This window comes from Brachycentrus maculatus, unplaced genomic scaffold (genome assembly GCF_059751285.1).
Source record: "Brachycentrus maculatus isolate JH-2025_06_01 unplaced genomic scaffold, ASM5975128v1 h1tg000203l, whole genome shotgun sequence".
In the NCBI taxonomy this organism is placed as follows: Eukaryota; Metazoa; Arthropoda; class Insecta; order Trichoptera; family Brachycentridae; genus Brachycentrus; species Brachycentrus maculatus.
Window position 1 is genome coordinate 1015276 of NW_028280954.1, and position 24381 is coordinate 1039656.

Here is a 24381-nt window from a genome sequence, read left to right on the forward strand (position 1 = left end):
CTCTTGATGTTTTTGATTGTTATTAAGTAGAATTGTGTAATTGGCTTTTTTTTAATTAATGTAACTATTTTTTATTATATACTTTTACTAAATGTAAAGCCTCCGTAAATGTAAAGCGTCCGCCTCCGTAGTATAATGGTCAGCACGCTCTGCTACCGTTCTGGAGGTTCCGGGTTCGATTCCCAGAGGGGGTCAAATATATATTTGTGTATTTTTTCACTCTAATATTTATTCAATATTACCCTGTAGCGGAGGGCTGATCACCTTTCCTTCGTGTTAACGATCAAGATAACACTGTGTTTATAATGCAGTGCCCTATGCATCATTGGGGTGCGGATAACGTTTGAATTGAAAATGTAAAGCTGTACAATTCCCGAATAAATAAGTAAAAATATTTTAAAATTAAATAAAAAAATTATATAAAAAAAGTCTACAAGACAGAATAAGGAACACCAGGATAAGGGAAATATGCGAGATGGGAGATGTCGTTAGGTGGGGAAGGCAACGAAGAAGACAATGGTATGCGCATGCGAGGAGAATGGAACTACCCAGACTCCCCACATTGCAGTGCACGGCCAACCCCAATGTGGACGACTCCCGGGCAGACCACCAAAGAGATGGATTGACAGCTGGGAATTGACATTGCAGGAGGCTAATCCCCCTTGAAAACAGGCCACCTACACTACATCAAGAAGAATAATATTTTTAGTTCTGTAGCAAATGGAAGGTTATTATATTTTCTTGGAGCAAGGTATGTTGATTTCAATTTAGGCGCCAAATAAATGTGTTTCTTCTGCAGGTTTGTTTGATGGTATGGTAGAATTGCAAGTTACCCATTTGCAGGGTGGCCCCGTCCTCGATCAGGTTCTCCCCGATGACCTTCCCGATCTGCAGCTCCACGTCGCTGGGCGGCTTGCCGCCGTGCTCGGGCAGCGGCAGGTCCACCTTCACCGCGTAGTCCAGGTGGGACACGTGGATGATGCCGTCGCCAAACGTGCGCGGCATGTTGGGGTTCACCTGACCTGGAAAATAAACAAATTATGGACTCATTACTAACCAAATTATTGTGGGTACGTTGTTTCATCCAGATTTTGAGGATGTTCGTTCGTTGGTGGTCACCAGTGTCGGTACGTAGTTCATTTATTTTATTTATTTATTTATTTTATTTTCATAATATGTACATAGATACATTCAATATACATATTCATTTCATATACACATTTATTATACGTATTACGGCTCTTTAGGCATGGCCTGTGTTGAGCCGAATATTAACATGGTAATACAAAATTTATGTTTTTATTTTTTTAAATTTTTTAATAATATATTTTTTTAATGATTAGATTATAAACATTACATACAGGAGATACAAAAATAATTAATAGTTTAAGGTTTTTCAATGTGATAAGTACACCTGGACTAATTACACCTGGACTGTAATTAATTCACTTTCTACCTTGTCCCTTCCAATGTTAAGCAACCATCGACGGACACTGTTCTTAAAGACCTGATCACTCACTTCCAGTTTGCCCGATGGCACTGATCACGGGCCCACACATCCACTATCTTCTCAGAGGTTGCAATTGATTATTATATGAAATCATAAAAAGAATAAATAATCTAACATACTTGAAAATCCGCGTTTATTTTGCACAAAAGATTTTGATTTCCAATTTAACTTGAAATTTACAGGTTTTTTATTTCAAACTGATATTCACAAAAATATTAATAAAATGTTACAAAATTTTGTCACAACAAGACACAGGTGTAGGATGTAGCGACAGTCACATTGCAGCTTCGGTGGCGAAAGAGAGAACGTACTTTGCTTGCTCTAGCTTATAAGGGCTTGGTGACGTCACACTGCTTTGGTCGTAAACGCGCGGGGCGTTCACCACATTATGAACTCATGACATTACTAAATAAATTATTGAATAAATTACTGTAGCGAGTACTGAAATCTTTCCACCTATTAGGGTGGTGACTGACCGGAGCATTTCGTCGTAACGTAACGTCGTAACATCGCTTCGCAGTGAGCATCAGCGAGCATCCGAAACTATGGATGGAGTGCTCGGCTCGCTGTACTGACTATACGAATGCTCACATCGTAACGTGTTACGTTACGACGAAATGGCTCCCGTCAGTCACCACCCTTAGAAAGGACTAGTGCAGGTATAAATTAGTTCTAAGAACTAATTACTCCCACCATTTATTTATTTTTTTACTGTAAATAAGGACTTTCTGGAATAATGAGACCAGTTTTATTATGACTTTCAATGTGTTGACATGTGAATTACAGCAAAATTTAAGCAACTAACCGTTTTACAAAAAAAATACAATTTTAGCTTTGGCGACGCAAAACGTGAGTTCCCGAGCTATGGCAGTTCATATTGGATGTATTTATGTTCTCACTACATTACTTAACAAATTATTTTACTTATAGCATTATCAACAAAAAAATGTACTCATTACATTATTAAACAAATTAAGTACTCATTACATTACTAAACAAATCATGTACTCGTTACATTTTAAGCAAATTATGAGACCATTATTAAAATTGTTTACCAATGATGATTTTAGAATTCATCATCCCGGCTCTGACGCAGTCCACCGACGTTCCCAAGCTGCAGTAGCCATGTTGATCTGGGGGAGAGACCTTCAACAAAATAAACCATATTAATGCGTTACATAATTCGAGATGCGTAAACGACGCATTATGGAATTTAATAAAAGCAATGCACAATGTTAACGCTACTTGTAACCGGCGTGGGTTACGTGCGATGACTCTCAAAAATGTACACGCCTGGCCTTCTTCGGAATCTCCCAACTATGCCACCGTTGTAAGGGGTGACGTTCCAGACGGCCCCGCCGTACCGAGTTACCGAGTAAGCTGGATACGGACGGAGGTGAATGGATGTATGAGCCGGGAAGAGCGGCACTGGACCGACAAGTCAACCTCAATAGCCCTGATAAGGGCTTTCCGAAACTGGTCCGTGAATCGGTATAATGAGGCGAAGCGGTCCAGGCTGGCGGCGCGGCGAGTCGTCCAAGGAGCGGGAGCGGAGAAATGAAACACAGGTTTCAACAGTCACACCAGAACTGGTTTATTATCAAAAAATGCGCCCTCTATATACCCGGCCGTGATCGCGTACCGCCCGACAGTGGGAAAGTACAGCCAATCAGCGGCCGGGGGAGAGAGACAGCCATATCTCTGTCTCTCTCTAATGGGCACCGGACGGGCTACACTTTCATACCGTACCGGTGCCGTTCCAACAGTTCGTTATTACATTACAATTTACAAGTTTATTTTATCAGTAATCTATATCAGTAATCTATTTATCCTACTTAACATCTAGGCGCATTTAATACATTGTCTTATTCGTTCTTATATCTAATACATTCTGTAAATACATGAGAAATCGGTAGAATCCATAGAGGCCCTTCTTCGGGCCGCATTCCGACGGGCGACCGTTTCGCTCGCCGCCAGGCGCCTGGAATTCTTTTTCAGGGCCGCCGCACGGGGTGTGCGATCTGTCCGTAACACTACTAATACGGACACTACACACACCTACTCATATCAATGCGAGAAGATCAATCAAAAAAGTAATTGACAATTAATACAACATTTTGAGTGTGTCCAAATACTTGTTCACAAATCTGGATTATCTTCAATTATAGGAGTTATTTTTCATATTATTTTTTGACATCTCATCAAAGATGAAGAAGAATATGGAAGTCAGGCATTTACGGGGCTGACGACCGTCATAGGCTGGTTTAAGTGATCACTTTACACACGTGTAACATTCACCAATTCTACCCATTACTGACAACCAAACTTCTTGGAAGTTCTATATAAATGAACCAATTTTGAAACCTTGTTCTTGAATCACTAGAACTTCACTAGAGACATCTAATGGTGAGATGAAAAGAAGCTTTTTATTGAGCAGAAACTCTTATATTAGTATGTGAGGTCCGAATCCTGGATTGTAATCACATACATGAGAAATGCCAGATAATATCATTTTCATTTTTATTAATTAAGCTGAATTCCGAATCCTGGATGTGATTTATAAAAAGTGGGCATTAAATGTTAGATACATAAAGAGAATGTCAGAAGACAGTCTTCCACGTATCACGTAAACAGAATGGCAGAAGACAGACTTCGCGGCACAAACAGATCCCCAGGATCTGTAGAAAGATGAAGACGAAGAAGAGTCTTAGATTACCTGAATGAGAGCAATGTCGGGCTGGAGGATCTTCCTGTAGAAGAGTTGAGGGATGTCCTGCAGGAATATCGGGATGCAGTCTCCGCGACCGTCGGCCACAGCTTTCCGGACGTTCCCTCCCATAAACATAGACAGAGATCTGGAAGAGACACGTATTTCAACTTTAGGAATTTTCTATACATCTGAAACATCTTCTAAATTCATTTTACATGGTATATATCTCTGGCCATTATATTCGTCCAGAAAAATTCCAGTGATCGAAACCAATGGTGGTCTGTTGGTGGATGTCCGGTAAGTAGGGAGGATGTGGTAGAACTTTCCAACCGAGCTAGGATTTTTTTACTTGTCTTCCTAGCAGCATGCGGCCGTGCGTTGTCATGTCGGAGACAGTTACCCTCTAATTGCCGATAATATCTGGACGATTTCTGATTATGTTTTGTTTTGATTAAAGCGATTCAGTCGCTCACAATACACATCAGCAGTAACGGTTTCCCATGGGCTCAATAACTCGTGGTGAATTATTCCTTTGAAATCCCACCAAACACACAAAAATACCTTTCGTATGGTCAAATTTTGCTTAGGAGTTGGCTTGACCTTTTTATTTGGTGATAACCATTGCTATTTGCGTTTTTTGTTATCGAACTGGATCCATTTTTCATCTCTCGTTACAATTCCTTTGAGGAAAAGATCATCGGAAACCTTAAAATTGTGCGCTGTAATCGTACCATTTTGTTTTCTTCAGTAAGGTTGCGTGGTATCCATAAACCTTCTCTCCAGACAGTACCAATTTTCTTTCATGTGTTCTTGTACTCTTAACCAGGGACATTGGAGTCCGACAGACATTTTTTTAATCATCAATTCTGGGTTTGACTCAATTTCTTATGTCTTCACTTCATCATCCAACTTGACGGGTCTACCAGGCCAAGTCATTTTCCAGACACAAATTTCACGCTTTGAATTTTTCAAAACATTGCTGACAAGTGCGGACACTCACTTTATGTCCACAACCATCACAAATGTTTTGGGCAGCAACAACAGCAATTTTTTTCTAACAAGGGTAAAAATTTGAGCAATTACGTTTATCATTTTTATTTATTATTTCAATTTATTTATTTTCAATTAACATATACATTACAAACTAAAAAAATTAAAGTGTATACATTAAATACATACAAAAATCTAAGATATGCAAGAACTATTGCTAAAGGTGTGGAAGAATCCCGCTTCGGAAACTCCTTCAGACACATGGGACAGATCAATATCCAATGAGATATTGTTCAACATAGCGGTAGCTCTTCCTACAGGCATAACCATAGGCAGGTTGGTCCTGTGTATAGGAATGTGAAACAATCTATGCCGACGCTGTCTTAGGTAACTATTGGGAACATACAGACCAATGTTCCGGATAATTTCAGCAATCAACAATCGATAAAAATGCGTTATCAAATACACATTCCTTCTAAATCATCTTTCCAAACAGTGTGAAAGTAAATCACGAAAGACATGAATAGGACTCAAGGAACAAGATTCAACTGAGTCGTACTGGACACATTACAAAAAAGCAAAAAACATTCCGGTACCCCTAATACTTTCTCAGTCATCATACTCTCGATAAACTTTTCTTAATCTTCTCAGTTATCCCTAGTTCAGCCTTACATTTCCTTTCTAATAAATTCATTTTTAATTCTGTGATATAACGATTTTCAACATATTGAACAAAGTGAACGCTGAAATGGATTCACTCTGCTTTCATCCTTCCTTTGCCAGTTCCATGTTTCGCTTCCATACACCGATGCCAGTTGAAGGTAACAGCAACACACTCAATACTAAACATTCCTCATGGCAGACAGCGTGCTTCTTGACTTATTTTTTATCGCATTGTTGGAGGTAGTAGAAGATGCCAAAAATTTTAGTAAACCAATGCCAGTACCATCTGTTGTAACAGCAACACCTAAACATTGCTCATGGCGGATAGCATGCTTCTTGACTTGTTTTTTATTGCATTGTTGGAGGTAGTAGAAGATGCCAATAATTTGAGTAAACCAACGCCAAAACCATCTGTTGTAACATCAACACACTAAACATTGCTCATGGAAGACGGCGTGATTCTTGACTTGTTTTTTATTGCATTGTTGGAGGTACCTGAAGATGCCAAAAATTTTAGTAAACCAATGCCAGTACCATCTGTTGTAACAGCAACACACTAAACATTTCTCATGGCGGACGGCATGCTTTTTGACTTGTTTTTCATTGCATTGTTGGAGGTACCTGAAGATGCCAAAATTTTTAGTAAACCGATGCCAAAATTTTTAGTAAACCAATACCAATACCATCTGTTGTAACAGCAACACTTAAACATTTCACACCTTAACATTTCTCATTGGCGGACAGCATGCTTCTTGACTTGTTTTTTATTACATTTTCGTAGGTACCTGAAGATGCCCTCGCAGTCCGGCTCGGTGTAGACGGCCTTGCCCTCGGTGTGCATGTGGCAGACGGTGATGCCCTTGAGCGAGGCCGCCTTGCCCTGCGCCGTCATGGCCTCCAGCAGGTGGATCGGCGTGGCGGCGGCACCCTGGGCGAACACCGTCTGACCTGCGACCCAAACATTACATTGCAACACAACATTAGACTCCGGTAGAAGAATAAAAAGTTAGTTTAGTTAGTCAGCTAGATCCGATTCCGATCCAACGTTGGCCGGTACACAGAAGCCTCAACAACCTTCAAGTTAAGCTTAGATTATGATGTCTTCTGCGTTGATCTAACCATCACAGGATGTGATGGTTAGATCTGTGCGTTGATCTAACCATCACAGGATGTGATGGTTAGATCTCTGCGTCGATCTAACCATCACAGGATGTGAAGGTTAGATCAACGTAGAGAACATCATAGTCTTAGCTTAACTTGAAGTTTGTGGAGCCGTCTGTATCTCAATCCTAAGGATCGGTCTGCAGCAACAGTTGGCACCTCTTTCACCATTCCAGTCTATTATGCGAAACCCTCTTCAGCTCCTCATACATCGAACAGCTCATGTCCTCGTATAAGTCGCAAAGATATTAGCGACGTGGGCGACCTCTGGCGTTTGTTCCCTCGATTGTTCCCATGGAATTTGATTGCATTGTCGATTTCTTCATTTTTAACATTTTCATTTAAGACTTTCATATTCCCTTTCAATAAATTATTACATTTCTGTTACACAACAATAACATCTCTTAAAAATGATAAATCCGGTAATTAGTCTTAGTCAAAATGGCGTTTACATTTACTTACAACATTTTGAGTGTGTCCAAATACTTGTTCACAAAATCTGGATTAGATTTTGTGAACAAGTATTTGGACACACTCAAAATGTTGTAAATAAATTATCTGGTCAAATTATAAGCTTAATAATAAAAATGAAAATGGTATTTTCTGGCGTTTCTCATGTGTGTGATTATAATCCAGGATTCGGACCTCACATACTAATATAAGAGTTTCTGCTTAGTAAAAAGCTTCTTTACATCTCACCAATAGATGTCTCTAGTGAAGTTCTAGTGATTCAAGAACAAGGTTTCTAAATTAGTTCATATATATAGAACTTCCAAGAATTTGAGTAGTGTGGTTGTCAATAATGGGTAGAATTGGTGAATGTTACACGTGTGTAAAGTGATCACTTAAACCAGCCTATGACGGTCGTCAGCCCCGTAAATGCCCAGACTTCCATATTCTTCTTCATCTTTGATAAGATGTCAAAAAATTATATGGCGTTTACATATTATGAGAGTTCAGAAAAAGTATTACATATTCAGTATTCACCTCTAAACTTTTATCTGGTTATTTTTAACATAAGTATCAATACGGTGTTGAATATTAGTATCACGTATCCGATATTATCAAATATGTAAACAGAAAACATAATTAAGTGACCAATGTCCATAGATCAACGTATTCTAAATAAAATATTATATTATGGTCAAGTTAATAACAGATAATATGTAAACAAAATAAAATTGTTATATACCGGATGACTTTTTTTAGAGGTTTGGTTTTTAAACTGGCACTGCATCATATGAACGCAGTGTTATCTGGATCGTTTACACATAAAGGAAACGGGCCCTTCAGGCCCAGGGTAATATTGAATAAATATTTTCATTTTTCAAGCACTGTTTCTGTATAATTCGTAAATCTTCATTTTTATTATTAATCTTATCATCCTCCTTTGTTTTAAACCAGCACGTTGCTTCAGGGTGATATCGAGTTCCCTTATTTAAATTTTCACAAATCTTACATGGAATTTTATCTTTAATTTTATCACTAGTTCTTAGATTTCCATGTCTTCTTTGATCATCTTCTAATCGTTTTCTTTGATCATCTTCTAATTTTTCTCTCTATCACTCCGAACATATTGTAGTAATTGTTTTAATACGTCTTTTAATGTTTCATAATCCATTTCCAACTAACAAAATTGTCGTTTTATAATGTGGTAATATTTTTCTTTGTAAATTGGGTGAAAATAATATGCAAAGTGGGTGTATAATAATAAAATAAACAATGTGTTGCTTTGTAATTAAAGTTTATAAATAAAGTTTATTCTTAATTTATCTTTATAATATTTTTTCTATCTATCTATCTGATTCTGACAGTTCAGAATATTATATTTTTTCTATCGTATGTCTTTTGTTTTATTCTGTGCGACGCATGCGACATCTGGTGGTAGAACTGTTTTATGTAGGTACTATTTGTAAGTACTTAAAAAAATGTATTTTATTAAGTACTTACAAATAGTACCTAGGTATTTTATTACATATATATACCTGAAGAATGGCATTGGTAAAAAAGTAAAAAAGAATAGATTTAAATACTATGTGACAATTATTTTAAATCTATTTAAAAATACATTCACGGCAATTAAAATATTAAACCTGATAATTTTAATGATAAGTAAATCTTATAAGTAAATCTGGCGGTGTCAAAAGTCTGCGTAATCGGAGGGCATGTATGACTAGATGTATGGATGTGAAGGTGAGGAGTGTATGTCAGGACAGAAGAGTGTTCCATCCTCTCTGCCTACCCCTGCGGAGAAACGGCGTGATGGTAGTAGTATAAGTAAATAAATTAAAGAGTAGGGTGTGAGAACGCCCGGAATAAAATTTTATCTCCTTTAAATTTCATTATCGCATAACATGTTTATATGACTTAATACATCATTAAGTTAATTGGCAGTATGCCCTCCATATGTTACTTTATTGACGGCTTATCACAGAGTGCGCTTTTTCAACAATAAATCATTAATCCATGCATATCTTCAAACATAAGATTAAATAACTCACTAGCAAACAGGAATGCAAGCCAAGTCCTAGTGACATGTCGCTCACTCCTTTCAACCATTTCATATTTCAAAAAAACTGGATTTTTCAGGAGATCGTTTTTAAAGTTTAAAAATGTATTAAAAATTAATATCAAGCCACTTATTGAAGTTTTTACTGTGTAACAGATCTTTTTAGGTAAAACCTGAATGTTTTTTCTCCATTTGGAAAATATTTAATAAAATAATTAAACAATACCTTTTCTTCAAAATGCAAAAACAACACTTTCTGCCCTGTAGCGAGTAAATATTAAGTTAAAAATATAACTTTTTTGCTGGGATATAGTACATTTTCTGGGCATTCCGAAAACATGCACAACTGAAAATTTATGATTTTTGATATATGACATTGTTGAAAGGAGTGAGCGATGTGTGAAATTCTAAAATTTCATACTTATCATATTTCTGAGATGGTTTGGGCATGTGGAACGATTGAGCGCGGAAAGAACGGTGAAATAAATTTATGAGGCGAATGAATGTAGTTGGGAAAAGGAGCAGAGAATTATTAAACCATATCCGCTCCCTAGGTGGAGCGTATGGAGTCCACAAACTGTCTCCAGGCTTTTCTGTCGGCTGCCAGCTCCCTTGCATCCTACCAAGTCAGATCCGCGCCCCGAAGTTCTGACAAGAGCTGCCGACGAATTGTCAGCAGTGGTCGGGAACCTGATGCCTTGTAAAAGAGGCAAGCTTGATGGTGGCTCTTGGGTGGCATGTGGAGTACATGGCCAAGCCAACTGAATCGCCTTTTTTTGACGACAGTTGTGACCAAGATTTGCTGCGTCCTACGCCGTATCTCCTCATTCCTCACAAAGTCAAACCACCCCACGCCTAAAATTCTTCGCAGACACCTATTCTCAAAGCTCAGTACACGGCCGCTTTGGGCCCTTGTAAGGTGCCATGTTTCACAGCCGTATAAGAGAGCAGAAGAAGACCGAGGAAAACTTGGCATGACTTGGCAAGTATTTTAAATCTTTAAAACTGGTCAGGCCGCTGTGTTTAGTGCACTGATTGCGAGCTGGTAAGATCACTTTGCCTATAGCAGTTGTAGCCGATAGAAGGGTGAGACATCTATCAAACAATTGGTCTGGAATACACAGCTCTTTTAGACACTCTGGAGCCATATTATGTATTGATTTATACATGAGTAGACAGAGCTTATACTCAACCCTTTTGGGAAAGCGTAACCAGTGCAGTTTGTGAAGTAGTGGGGTGATGTGACTGAATTTAGGAATTCCAAAAATCCGTCTCACTGCTGGGTTTAACACTGATTGCTGAAGAAAAAGATATTTTTAATTTCAGACAAAATATTCAGCTTCGTAGAGATAAATAAATGGGTCAACAAAGAGTCCATGGGTCACAAACACAAGCAAGTCCATTATAGATCCAAATACATACATTACAATCATTCAATTAATTAAGTACTTGTTCAATTCGATACAAGTATATTGCGTGACGCACACACTGAACTATGCGATACGTCTATATATAACATTTTGAGTGTGTCCAAATACTTGTTCATAAATTTGGATTATCTCCAATTAGGAGTTATTTTTTACATTTTTGACATCTCCACAAAGATGAAGAGAAATATAGAATTCTAGGTATACAGGGCTTACGACCCGACATAGGCTGGTTAAAAGATTGTTTTACACATACATGTACAACATTTACCAATTCTACCCATGATTGACAACCACACTACTGTATTTTTTTTTTGAACTCCTATATATATTGATCAATCTCGTGGCACAGTACATATGAGTTCACAACAGCCATCTATGTTGGATGAACATAGATGAAGAAGAATATGGAAGACTGGGCATTTACGGGGCTTACGACCTTCATAGGCTGGTTTAAGTGATCACTTTACACACGTGTAGCATTCACCAAAAATATGAAAAATATGACATTTTCAAATTTTATTAAAATTAAACAATTGAATAATTTATTTAATCGAGTTTTATTTTTATTTACGACTAGTTTCGAAAACGACAATTGTTTTCATCTTCTGGTACAAATTAAAAAACCAAATTAAATTAGATGTTTTTTAATTTGTACCAGAAGATGAAAACAATTCGCTCACTCCTTTCAAGAACGTCATAAATAAAAAAAAAACTTGATTTTTCAGCAGAATGTTTTTAATGTTTAAAAATATAGTGCTAAGTATTAAAAATAAATATCAAGCCAATTATTGAACTTTTTACTGTGCAACAGATCTTTTTAGGTAAAACCTGAAGGTTTTTTCTCCATTTGAAAAATATTTAGTTTATTTAAAAAAATAATTAAACAATACCTTTTATTCAAAATGCAGAAACAACACTTTCTGCCCTGTAGCGAGTAAATATTTAGTCAAAAATATGCCTTTTTTGCTGGGATATAGTACATTTCCTAGGCATTCCGAAAACATGCACAAGTGGAAATTGACAATTTTTGATTTATGACGTTCTTGAAAGGAGTGAGCGAATTGTCGTTTTCGAAACTAGTCGTAAATAAAAATAAAACTCGATTAAGTGGATTATACAAGTGTTTAATTTTTATAAAATAATCATGTCATTCCACAAAGTTAATGCAGAATCAATAAATAATATAAATTTTCAAATAATATGAAAGATATCTCCTATAATGAATAAATATCACGACGTGTGATTATTGGGTAATAAATTAATATGAAAAATCACAAGACTACCGGTAACATTCTTTTTGAAATATAATCTGAAGAGAACTAAGGGAGATATTAAGGTTTAAACTTTAGATATTTTTATATAACTTTTTACTGTCTAAGGTTTATAGAGATGTAATAGTTGTAGTGTGGATTGTTTTTTTACAACTACACTATCATTTGTGTTATACAAATATGAGGGGAGGGGGGGTGAACCACAGAAATCAACAAATAGAGCCGCCAATAATTTAGCAATGTTACCAATATTAAAATAACTCCATCGTTTCTGTGACGTCATTCATTACCAACTTACGAAAATAACGTTTTTTAAAAAGGCGAATTTTCCAAAAGAAAATGATGAATGAAAATAATTATTACATCGGCTGTTATAAACACAATACGAGTCTAATACAATCCTTTATAGGTTGAGTATGTTAAATTAGATATTCCTCCCGTCTGACAAAGATCCATAAGATAATACAAGTTTGTGAACAAGTATTTGGACACACTCCGGTAAATGCATAATTTGTATCGAGTCACATGTCAGATGAACTTAACGACTGTGGATATAGATTACACAATAGTGGATAAGCGGCCTTTTCAAGGTGAACCGAGCATTGCTCAGTGAATTAATAATATTGCTTAGAAAATTCTAATAAGAGTCAATCTGATGGCCGTTGCAACACGACATGCCTATTGGCATTCGAAGCGATCTATTTCTAGAATTTACAAAATCTGTTCATACTTTGACCCAGTAACGAAACACCCTGTACTCAAATCTCATCCTGCGTCAGTTTGACCCTAGATCACGGGACATTCGTAAAATTTACGACTATCTGTGGGGAGCACCGAGGCAACACCAGGAAATTATAACTAATGGTAACATCAACCAAAAAATTCATAATTATAAATAAATATTTGTATCTTAGAGTGATATAAATATCCATTTAAAAAAAAAACATGTATGACTTGTTTACAACATCTTTTATTATTAAAACAATATTTTTTACCGCAATGGCAGCGCCATCCGTTGAACGTAACAGCAATACACTCAACACTAATGATTATATCTTAGAGTGATATAAATATAGATTTAAAAAAAATATGTATGACTTTTTTAAAACATATTTTATTTTTAAAACAATCATTTTTACCGCAATGACAGCGCCATCTGTTGAACGTAACAGCAATACACTTAAAAACTAATGAATGTACCGTAGAGTGATATAAATATCCTATTATAAACTTGTACGCCTTTTTCACAAAATCTTTTACTACTAAAACAATTATTTTTACCGCAATGACAGCGCCATCCGTTGAACGTACAACAATACACTCAACACTAATCTTAGAGTGATATTAATATAATATATATTTTATTAAAATATGTATCACGTTTTCACATCATTTTTATTATTAAAACAAACATTTTACCGCAATGGCAGCGCCATCTGCTGAACGCAACAGCAATACACTCGACACTGATGATTGCTAATAGCGGAAGACGTGTATCTTGACAGCTCCTGATCAGGTCAGGAGTCGGAATAATCAACGGGTGTGTATGAGGAGATGCGTGAATGTGGATCAGAGTTATTAAAAAAAAATCATACTCTAATTTTTTTTTACTAAGAATGACATGAAAGTTTGGCGAGTAAAATGGCGGTTAATTTGCAAACATAGGGCGTTTGTGCGCTACACGGAATTTTACCGTCCGGCAGTCCGGTTTTGAAAAATAAATGCGACTATGACAATTTAGAGTGATCGAATTTACGCGCAACGTGTTCACGCACCGATCAAGAGCACAGATCCGAAGAAAGATGGACAAAAGCACAAGCCAATCCAAGCCAATCGTCGTTTTAAAACGCTAACTGACGTGCCGGACGATAAAATTACACGGAATTCCGGGTAGTGGACAAGCGCCCTGACTGTGTGGACCTGTTTTCTTAATGGATCTTTGTCAGACGGGAGGAATATCTAATTTAACATACTCAACCTATAAAGGATTGTATTAGACTTGTTTTGTGTTTTTAACAGTCGATATAATTAATATTTTCATTCATCATTTTCTTTTGGAAAATTCGCCTTCGAAAAAACGTTATTTTCGTAAGTTGGCAATGAATGACGTCACAGAAACGATGGAGTTATTTTAATGTTGGTGTCATTGCTAAATTATTGGCGGGTCTATTTGTTATTGTGTATGGTCCACCCTCCCCCCTACGCTCATATTTGTATAACACAAATGGTAGTGTAGTGCTAAACAAACAATCCACACTACTACTATTACAGCTCTATAAACCATATAACGTCATAAAACGTTCGATGACAGAAATTTGATGACGTATGGGAACGCACGTGTTTCCTTTTATTCAAATATCTAAAGTTTAAACCTTCATATCGTAGTCGTACAGGAGAAAGTGACCAACTACCAAAACGAAAATTTTTCAGGAGGGACATTTAAGTCACTTTTGCTTGGCAAGAAAATAAACATCAATGCAGTTAGTCATTTTTAACAAGTCAATTCATTATAGTTTCAAGTTTAAAATCCTTTGGGATTTTTTCAGAGCGATATTAAGCTAGTACGATATCAAACAGTCAATGACCACGTTTTTGTAAAAAAAATGCACTTGGTCACTTTCTCCTGTATGACAACGATATATCGATCGCTCACTCCTTTCAAGAACGTCATAAATCAAAAAACTTGAATTTTCAGGAGAACGTTTTTAATGTTTAAAAATGTAATACTGTAGCCGACGTAAAGAAGACACTAGATTAGAAATAGAATTAATTAGCTTAGGGACCTCGGTATGTGTTAGCAATGTACTGCCCCCTCAATAAAGACTGAAATGTGTCGCTTTCGGGGGTGGTCTTTGCCCATACCGAGGAGAAATTAGCTCTAGGCTAGATTAAGCTATTTTTAAGACATTATTATAGACTGAATAAATTGTAAAGTGTATACCGCTCTGTGGTGCGCGCTCGACTGCGCCGAAGTAGCGGAGTGGGGATGTCCTTATACGTGCTAGAGGGAGACGGTACGCGAATGCCCTCGCTCCCTCTACGCCGTGATTGGCGGACATACCCCCCTCCGCGATTGGTCAGGCACGGCCGGGCGGCGCTACGGCGAGGCACCCAGAGCGGGTATATATAGGGGAATATTCGTCATAATAAATCAGATTTCGACCGACTACCGCTGCGTTTTCTTCTCTCCGCCCCGCTTCTTCCCGACTTCGCTGCCCGCCCGGACTCATCGCCCCTCAGGAACATTCGACCGCCGCTACCCCCTGGACTTGGACTCGGATTTACTTTGGAGCTGACTGCACCCGGACTGGACGACGACGGAGCCGCCGCGACGACCCGACGGAGCGATACCGGACTTACGACCCGGTTGCCTGCTGCGTGCAGGTTGCGACTGCCGGTGCTACGTACCGCCTTCGCCGGCGATCGCAAGGGATCTCTGGGCTTTCGGTGGATCTCTACGCGGGTAGATTCACCGTCGAGCGCGGCCGCGGACTGAGACTTGCCCGGCCGCTCTGCGCTGACGCCAGCACCTGCGGCATCTACAGTACTTTGTGCTGCGGCGCGATTGCCTAGTCGCCGCGTCGCGTACAAGTTGGTCCTTCGAGCCGGATCTTCACCGCAGAGCGCCTAGAGATGACTTCGAGAACCCCATCGCTTCGCTCAGGGAGAGGAGGCACACCACCCAGAGAAGAACCGCCAATGGAAGGAGACTCTGTCGAATCGGATTCGTCAGAGGACACCGTCCAAAGGCTAAGAACGCAAGTTCGAAATCTCCGCGCTACACTACGAGACGTCGAGAGCAGCCGCGGACGCGCGGACGCGAATCCCGAGCCCGCGGCGCGTACAACAGACATGGACAACATCATGACAGTATTATCGAGGATGGCGGTACTATTAGAGGCTTCGCAAGGAAGGAGCCCGGCTTCAGTCCCAGAAGACGTCAGCAGGGTCGGCGCTTTGATCGCGCGCCAGTCCACTGCCAAGGATTTACCCGTCTTCGCCGGAGAGCCGCAGGAATGGGCCACGTTCAAATCGCAGTACACTCAGTCGACGGAGATGTGCTGCCTTTCGGATCCGGAGAACCTCCTGCGTCTACAACGCGCATTGAAGGGACGAGCTAGAGAATCGGTATCATCATTACTCGTGGACCCGAGCCAAGTAGGCGTCATAATGAAGACGTTAGAACTTCACTACGGTCAGCCGGACATCGTTGTGTCATCTCTACTGGAAAAGGTGAGAAGACTCCGCTGCATACAGAACGACGGATCGACGCAGGCATTAGTGGACCTATCGAGTGCAGTTCGGAACGCGATAGCGACCTTGGAAAGCTTCGGCGGGGACTACATGTCGACGCCTCAGCTGCTAAGCGAGCTAGTGAGCAAGTTGCCGCTGTGTATGAAGTTTCTATGGTGGTATAGCAGAAGGGGAGACCCCACAAGGCCCACCGCGAAGGATTTCGCGCTGTTTTTGGAAGACATGACGGAATCGGCAATGATAGGCGGCGGTATAGAGCCGCACGTATATAGCGGAAAAGACAGACAGCGCGAGAGGCCTCACAAGCGGGAGCAGGTGCATACAGTGATTTCTGTGGAGAAAAATGTGAATAGTGTCGTGTCATGTGTTTTGTGCGGACAGAGCCACTGGTTGCAATCTTGCCAGGAGTATCTAGAGTGTAGTGTCACAGAGAGATGGAACATAGTGCGACGGAAAAATCTGTGCTACGCGTGTCTAGCGAATACTCACCGGTATGTGAGTTGCAAAAATACGAGGAAGTGCGGCGTCGATGGGTGCCGCCGAACGCACCACAAAACACTTCATACGAGGGATCGAGCCGAAGTGCGCGAAGCTCGATCCGACTCAGACATAAGAGCGCCAGATAGCAGCGCCCGCCGGGATTCGCCCGCTGCTGCCGGCACCGGGGGCGCTAGACCACTCGCGGACGAGAGACAAGCCGCGAGTACGAGCGAAAGGAACATCGACTCCGGACACAGTTCCCGAGTCTACAACTTGGTTACGAGCACGCACGCTCGCGAGGAGCCAGTGCTCCTGAAGGTGATCCCCGTCACCCTAAGCGGTCCGCGCGGAGAAGCGGACGTCTATGCATTGCTCGACGAGGGATCAACCATAACACTGCTGGACTCGAAGATTGCCAACGACATTGCGGAACCAGGGGGTGCCCGAGGATTGAGGATTCACGGTGCTGGCGGGATGTGCGTTACCGATGCAACTTCGAGGAAGGTGACACTGGAGGTGCGCGGGACTGCGAAGGGACAATTCTCGCTCCGTGCAAACACGATTCGGAAGCTGCATCTACCGCCACAACCGGTGGCTAGTATAGATGGTAGGGTGCAGCATGTGCGCCCGCAATTACTGATCGGCCAGGACAACGCCTCACTTATTGTGTCAAGAGAGGCGCGTAATTGCGGGAACTACATCGCCTCCGAGACGGCCCTGGGAACGGTCGTTCATGGGGGGCGATTCCGCCAGACTTGCGTCAATACACTGATGGCGTTAAGTGCGGACCAGAGGCTGGAAGAGCTAGTCCAGCGGAACTATGCTGTGGATGCGCTGGGAATATGCGCTGCAGCGAAAATATCGCGCCAGGAGGCGCAAGCCATAGAGGTCATGAAGGCTACGACCCGTTTCCTACCTGAAGGGCGGTACGAAACGGGGCTTCTATGGAAGGAAGGCGGGCTTTGTTTGGAAAACAATCGCCGTATCGCGCTGAACCGCTTCTCAAGCTTGGAGAAAAAGTTCAGAAAGGATAGTCAATTCGCCGGGGCCTACCGAAGGAAGATTGAAGAATATCTCGCCAAGGGGTACGCGCGGGAATTGGCAACGGCCGAAATAGAGGACACTTCGAGTGGGCGATGGTACCTCCCCCACTTCGCAGTAACAAACGTAAACAAGCCCGACAAATTACGTATTGTGTTCGACGCCGCCAGCTTTTGTAACGGGGCCTCATTGAACGGCATGTTGGCCAATGGACCGGATCTCCTCTCATCGCTTGTGGGGAATATCATGCGATTTCGCGAGGGGAAGGTCGCGCTGGCGGCGGACATAAGGGAGATGTTTCTCCAAATAAAGATAAGGAAGGAGGACCAGCGGGCGCAGCTGTTCCTCTGGCGAAATAATCCCGACGAGGAAATTCGGGAGATGGTTATGACGTCTATGACGTTTGGCGCTGCATGTTCCCCGAGCAGCGCCCAATATGTGCGGAACCGGGTCGCGGAAGACCACGGGCAGGACATGCCCGCCGCCAGAGATGCCGTGCTTCGAAAGTTCTACATGGACGACTACATGGATGCTGTGGATCGCACGACAGATGCGATTCGATTGCGCAGAGAGGTCTGCGAACTTCTACAGCGGGGCGGGTTTACCCTCGCGAACTGGGCGAGTAACGATCCCGCAGTCCTAGAAACAATCCCCGAGGAATTGAGGGGCAAGTGCGCGCGAGACATTATCAGCGGAACCTCGACGACTGAGAGAGTTCTGGGGATAAAATGGGACCCGGTGACTGACGAGTTCCGCTTCAAGTTTGCGGCGTCACGGGAGGTCCCGGCCGGGAGGCCAACGAAAAGGAAAATCCTGAGCGAGGTCATGAGCATATTCGACCCGCTCGGGTTCGTCGGGTGTTTGACGATACGCCCACGGATTCTACTGCAAGATATCTGGCGATCCCACATAGGGTGGGACGAGGAGATAAGCATAGAACAGGCAGATAAGTGGCGCACTTGGATAAACATACTGCGCGAGACCGAGTGCGCCATCCCGCGGCGCGTGGCGAGCAAGGGCCAGCAGGTAGAGCTGCACGTGTTTTCCGACGCATCGGAACAAGCTAGCTGCGCCGTTGCGTATATCGTAGAGGACACCGCCGCCGGGAAAAGGGCGACATTTGTGGCCAGCAAGTGTCGGGTGAGCCCGTTACGGGCGCTGTCAATTCCACGCCTGGAATTGCAGGCCGCGCTTATAGCTGCGCGGCTAGCAGCAACCATCAAGAAGGAATGCGGCGTACAACTGCGGGAAACATTCTATTGGACGGACTCCATGACGGTGCTGTGCTGGGTCCGGAGCGATTCCCGCATCTACACGCCGTTTGTGGCCCACCGCCTGGGGGAGATAGATGAGCTCACGAAGGCTCGTGAGTGGCGGTGGGTTCCAGGGAAACAGAACCCGGCTGATCTCGGGACACGAGACGGCGAGATACCGGACATATCGCCGACCGGTGTATGGTTCAGCGGGCCAGAATTTATTAGAAGAGGAAGGGATGAATGGCCGCCGCTCAAGGTGACGACGGCAGCATCTCAATCAGAAGTGGAGCTTAAGTGCGCGGACAGCGCTATCGTTATGACAATGCTCCCCGACGAATTACGGTTTTCGTCGTGGAGACGTCTAATCCGGACTACGGCGTGGGTACTGCGGTTTGTAAATCGGTGCCGAAAAGGGAGTCCGGGGAGCGCTACGCTCACGGTCCAGGAGCTCGAGGAATCAGAAAGGGCATGGATAAGGATATGCCAAGAAGACAGCTACCAAGCCGAGATAGCTGCAATCAGACGGGGGGAGTGCCTCCCGCGGGGGAGCCGCTTGATAGGGCTGACCCCGTTCCTAGATAACGAAAGCGTCCTGCGAATGGGGACGCGCATAACCAAAGCGCCCGCTGTGAGCGAGCCCATGAAGGCGCCAGTAATATTAGACGGCGCACACGCATACACCCGATTGATGATCCGGCACTACCATGAGTCGCGACTGCACGCAAGCACGGAGCGAACACTCGGCGAGATTAGACAACAGTTTTTCATCACCCGACTGCGGACCAATGTGAGGAAAGTAATCTACGAGTGTCGCTTCTGTAGGATGCAGAAAGCGCGACCGCAGCCGCCGCTCATGGGACAATTGCCAGTCGGCCGCCTGGATCATCACGTCAGGCCGTTCACCCATTGCGGGGTGGACATGTTCGGGCCCGTACACGTCACGATCGGAAGGCGACGTGAGAAACGGTACGGGGCCCTGTTTACGTGTATGGTGACGCGGGCGGTGCACATAGAAGTCACACCGTCACTGAGCACCGACTCGACGATACAGGCGCTGAGAAGGATGGCCGCTCGCAGGGGGCACCCTAGTACCATATACTCGGACAACGGCACTAACTTCAGGGGAGCTGACAAGGAGCTCGCGGACGCCATGAGAGGACTGGCTGATGATCCCGAGCTCCAAAACGAGGCCACGAAGAGGGGAATCGAGTGGGTGTTCAATCCGCCATCGGCACCTCATATGGGGGGAGCCTGGGAACGGCTCGTCCGGTCAGTAAAAAGGGCGCTGATGGCAATACTTAAAGAACAGTACCCTCGGGAGGAGACGCTAATGACGGCGATAGCGGAGGCCGAGTATACAGTTAATACTCGCCCCCTGACACATGTTTCGCTGGATAGCCGAGACGCCGCCCCTCTGACACCGATGCACTTCCTCATCGGGTCGAGCGGGGCCCAACCGCATTTGGCGGACTACAGAGGCGTACCGCCGGGGATATGCCTGAAGAAGCAATGGCGCGTGGCACAGAAGCTAGCGGATGCTTTCTGGAAGAGATGGATGCGGGAGTATCTTCCGACGCTACAACAGAGGCGAAAGTGGCAACAGGCTGCCGCACCTATTAGGGTCGGCGACATCGTGGTGATCACGGACGCAGCCCTGCCGCGGAACGAATGGCCGCGGGGGCGCGTCATAGCAGTCACCCCGGGGAAGGACGGACAAGTGAGGAGCGCCAGGGTCCAGACAGCCGCCGGAACATACACGAGACCCGCCATCAAGCTCGCCGTATTGCTGCTGGGAGACGACGTCGGCGCAAGGATGCCTCCTCGGCAGGGGGGAGTGTAGCCGACGTAAAGAAGACACTAGATTAGAAATAGAATTAATTAGCTTAGGGACCTCGGTATGTGTTAGCAATGTACTGCCCCCTCAATAAAGACTGAAATGTGTCGCTTTCGGGGGTGGTCTTTGCCCATACCGAGGAGAAATTAGCTCTAGGCTAGATTAAGCTATTTTTAAGACATTATTATAGACTGAATAAATTGTAAAGTGTATACCGCTCTGTGGTGCGCGCTCGACTGCGCCGAAGTAGCGGAGTGGGGATGTCCTTATACGTGCTAGAGGGAGACGGTACGCGAATGCCCTCGCTCCCTCTACGCCGTGATTGGCGGACATACCCCCCTCCGCGATTGGTCAGGCACGGCCGGGCGGCGCTACGGCGAGGCACCCAGAGCGGGTATATATAGGGGAATATTCGTCATAATAAATCAGATTTCGACCGACTACCGCTGCGTTTTCTTCTCTCCGCCCCGCTTCTTCCCGACTTCGCTGCCCGCCCGGACTCATCGCCCCTCAGGAACATTCGACCGCCGCTACCCCCTGGACTTGGACTCGGATTTACTTTGGAGCTGACTGCACCCGGACTGGACGACGACGGAGCCGCCGCGACGACCCGACGGAGCGATACCGGACTTACGACCCGGTTGCCTGCTGCGTGCAGGTTGCGACTGCCGGTGCTACGTACCGCCTTCGCCGGCGATCGCAAGGGATCTCTGGGCTTTCGGTGGATCTCTACGCGGGTAGATTCACCGTCGAGCGCGGCCGCGGACTGAGACTTGCCCGGCCGCTCTGCGCTGACGCCAGCACCTGCGGCATCTACAGTACTTTGTGCTGCGGCGCGATTGCCTAGTCGCCGCGTCGCGTACAAATACAATGTATTAAAAATGAATATCAAGCCACTTATTGAACTTTTTACTGTGCATCAGATCTTTTTAGGTAAAACCTGAAGGTTTTTTCTCCATTTCAAAAATATTAAGTATATTTTAAAAAATAATTAAACAATACCTTTTCTTCAAAATTAAAAAAACAACACTTTCTGCCCTGTAGCGGGTAAATAGTAAGTTTAAAATATGCCCCTTTTGCTGTACATTTTCTGGGCATTCCGAAAACATGCAGAACTAAAAATTGACGAACTTTGATTTATGACGTTATTGAAAGGAGTGAGCGATATCCCTTAGTTCTCTGCAGATTTCAATAAGAATGTTACCGAAAGTCTTGTGATTTTTTCATATTAATTTGTTAGCCAATAAACCAACATCATGAGAAAAATCCGCTGTCACTCAATATACAATCGGGGAATCCGTGTCCGTACGAAATTACATAATTTGAGTTTAATCCGACTCACGAGTCGGTTTTATCTTATCAAAAATAATCCACCGCGACCAATCTTGCGATGGTTGTTAAAAATAGGTGCCGCGCCAATTTCATTTCGGCTATTGGACCCGCCGAACGAAACTTTGCAAAGTGACGTCGCGTGTGACGTCATCACCTTCATTGCACTCGCTTTCGGGTTCTGCATCACTATCGACCGGAGACGATAAGATTTTGTTGTGATATTCCAATGCGCTGCAGCGTTGCAAGCGGCCATGTTGAAATTTGGAGCGATGAGTGAGGAAAAAAAGGTAAAACAAATTTATGAGGCGAATGTAGTTGTAGAGCAGAGGAAGACCGAGAAATACTTGGCACGATCAGGTATGTCAAATACTTGAAACCGGTCAGGTTGAGTCGAAATAATCGGCGGGTGTGTATAAGGAAATTCCATGTCCGCCTCCATAGTGTACTGGTTAGCGCGCTAGGCTACCATGCTGGAGGTCCCGGGTTCGATTCCCAAGAGGGTCAAAATAAATATGAGTGATTTTTCAGTCTAATATTTATTTAATAAGACCCAGGACTGGTACCTGAAGCGGAAGGCTGATCACCTTTCCTTCGTGTATTTATCGATCAAGATAACACTGCTTCTATACGATGCAGTGCCCTATGCACCATTGGGGTGCGGGTAAGGGTTAGAAGAAGAAGAAGATGTATAAGGAAATGTTTGCAAATGCAGAGTGATGTGGCGTTCTATTCTCTCTGCCTACTCCTGCGGGGAAGCAGCACGATGATTAGTTAATTAGTTAGTTATATGGTGTATGTAAATTAATGCATTTATGTTTATCTTTTATAGACTCTTACACTATTCGACCTATTACTATGAAACATACAAGAGTTGTTGTGTGCATGTCCGCGGTGGTTTCTGTAAAAATAAAACGGGAACAAAAATATGCATAAAAACTATTTTCGCATTATGACGGTTTTCTTACACCATTTTGCCATTAGGAAACACAGAAGAATCTCACTTGGTTTATTTGTCAGGTTTTTGTTCCAAATACAAATTTTATAACAATGTGTTCTGTTTGATGGATTTGAATATGCGCACCTATACCGCCTCGCCTAATTTATAACTTGTCAGTAATAAAATAAATTTTATTAATTTATTTTTAATAAAAGTTATCTTTGTATGTTTTTTGGATCTTTAGTTTTGGTGTACCGCGAATTTTCCTTGTGATCAAAAGTGCTCCCTGACTTCAAAAAGGTTTAAAAAAACGGGCTTACATACTGACCAACCTGTATCTGAAAATTTCAGACATCATGACATCAGATCGGTATTTCTCGCTGGAGTACCGAAAGCCGATATTATAATCCGATATATATCATATCGGATTTTGGTAGTAAAAGAGTAACGGAAAAGTAAAGAAAAACATTTAAATATTCTACTACAGTCGAACTCTGTTATAATGAGGATGAAAAGGCCGACTGAATTTGCTCGTTATAACTGTTACTCGTTATATCCGAGAATAGGTATTTTTTTATAAACATACCTATCACATGAAGTATGTTATCTGGAATGGTCAAATAACATAATATGTCGCAATTGAAATCAAATTCATACAATTCACCCATAACAAACATGTCATATTTTTCTGTCAATCTGGAAAAACCTGTAAAAAATCAAAATTCGTACGATCCCCTAACAAATTGACAAAAATTGTGAAATGATAAATTGATTGAACAAGATAACTGTGCGTCGATACGATGTGGTACCCTTTGCACCATCGAGTGCGAATAAAGGTCGGAAGAAAAAAATCCTTTATTACCCTTGTTTCTTAACCGAAATAACGATAATTCTAAAGCGATTTATTATATCAATTTATTAGTTACGAGTTTATCGGGACACTCGTTTATTTTATTGCTATAAATAATCATTTGGCGAAATATCTACAAGATATATGGCAAGA

At 42.6% G+C, this 24381-nt stretch overlaps 1 protein-coding gene across 3 annotated transcripts in view; it reads right to left on the bottom strand.

The window, feature by feature from the left end:
• LOC148307252 (succinyl-CoA:acetate/propanoyl-CoA:succinate CoA transferase) overlaps positions 1-24381 on the bottom strand; it is a 42658-nt gene that overhangs the window by 17465 nt on the left and 812 nt on the right. For all 3 annotated transcript variants that reach the window (XR_015837889.1, XR_015837888.1, XM_088263825.1), the window contains exons 2-5: positions 6659-6821; positions 4227-4365; positions 2566-2656; positions 834-1022 (exon numbers count right to left, since the gene is read on the bottom strand). Coding sequence is in view for 1 of the 3 variants with exons in the window: in XM_088263825.1 (XP_088119951.1) it covers positions 834-1022; positions 2566-2656; positions 4227-4365; positions 6659-6821 (582 nt within the window). In the remaining 2 variants the exon portion in view is untranslated. The remainder of the gene's footprint in view (positions 1-833; positions 1023-2565; positions 2657-4226; positions 4366-6658; positions 6822-24381) is intronic.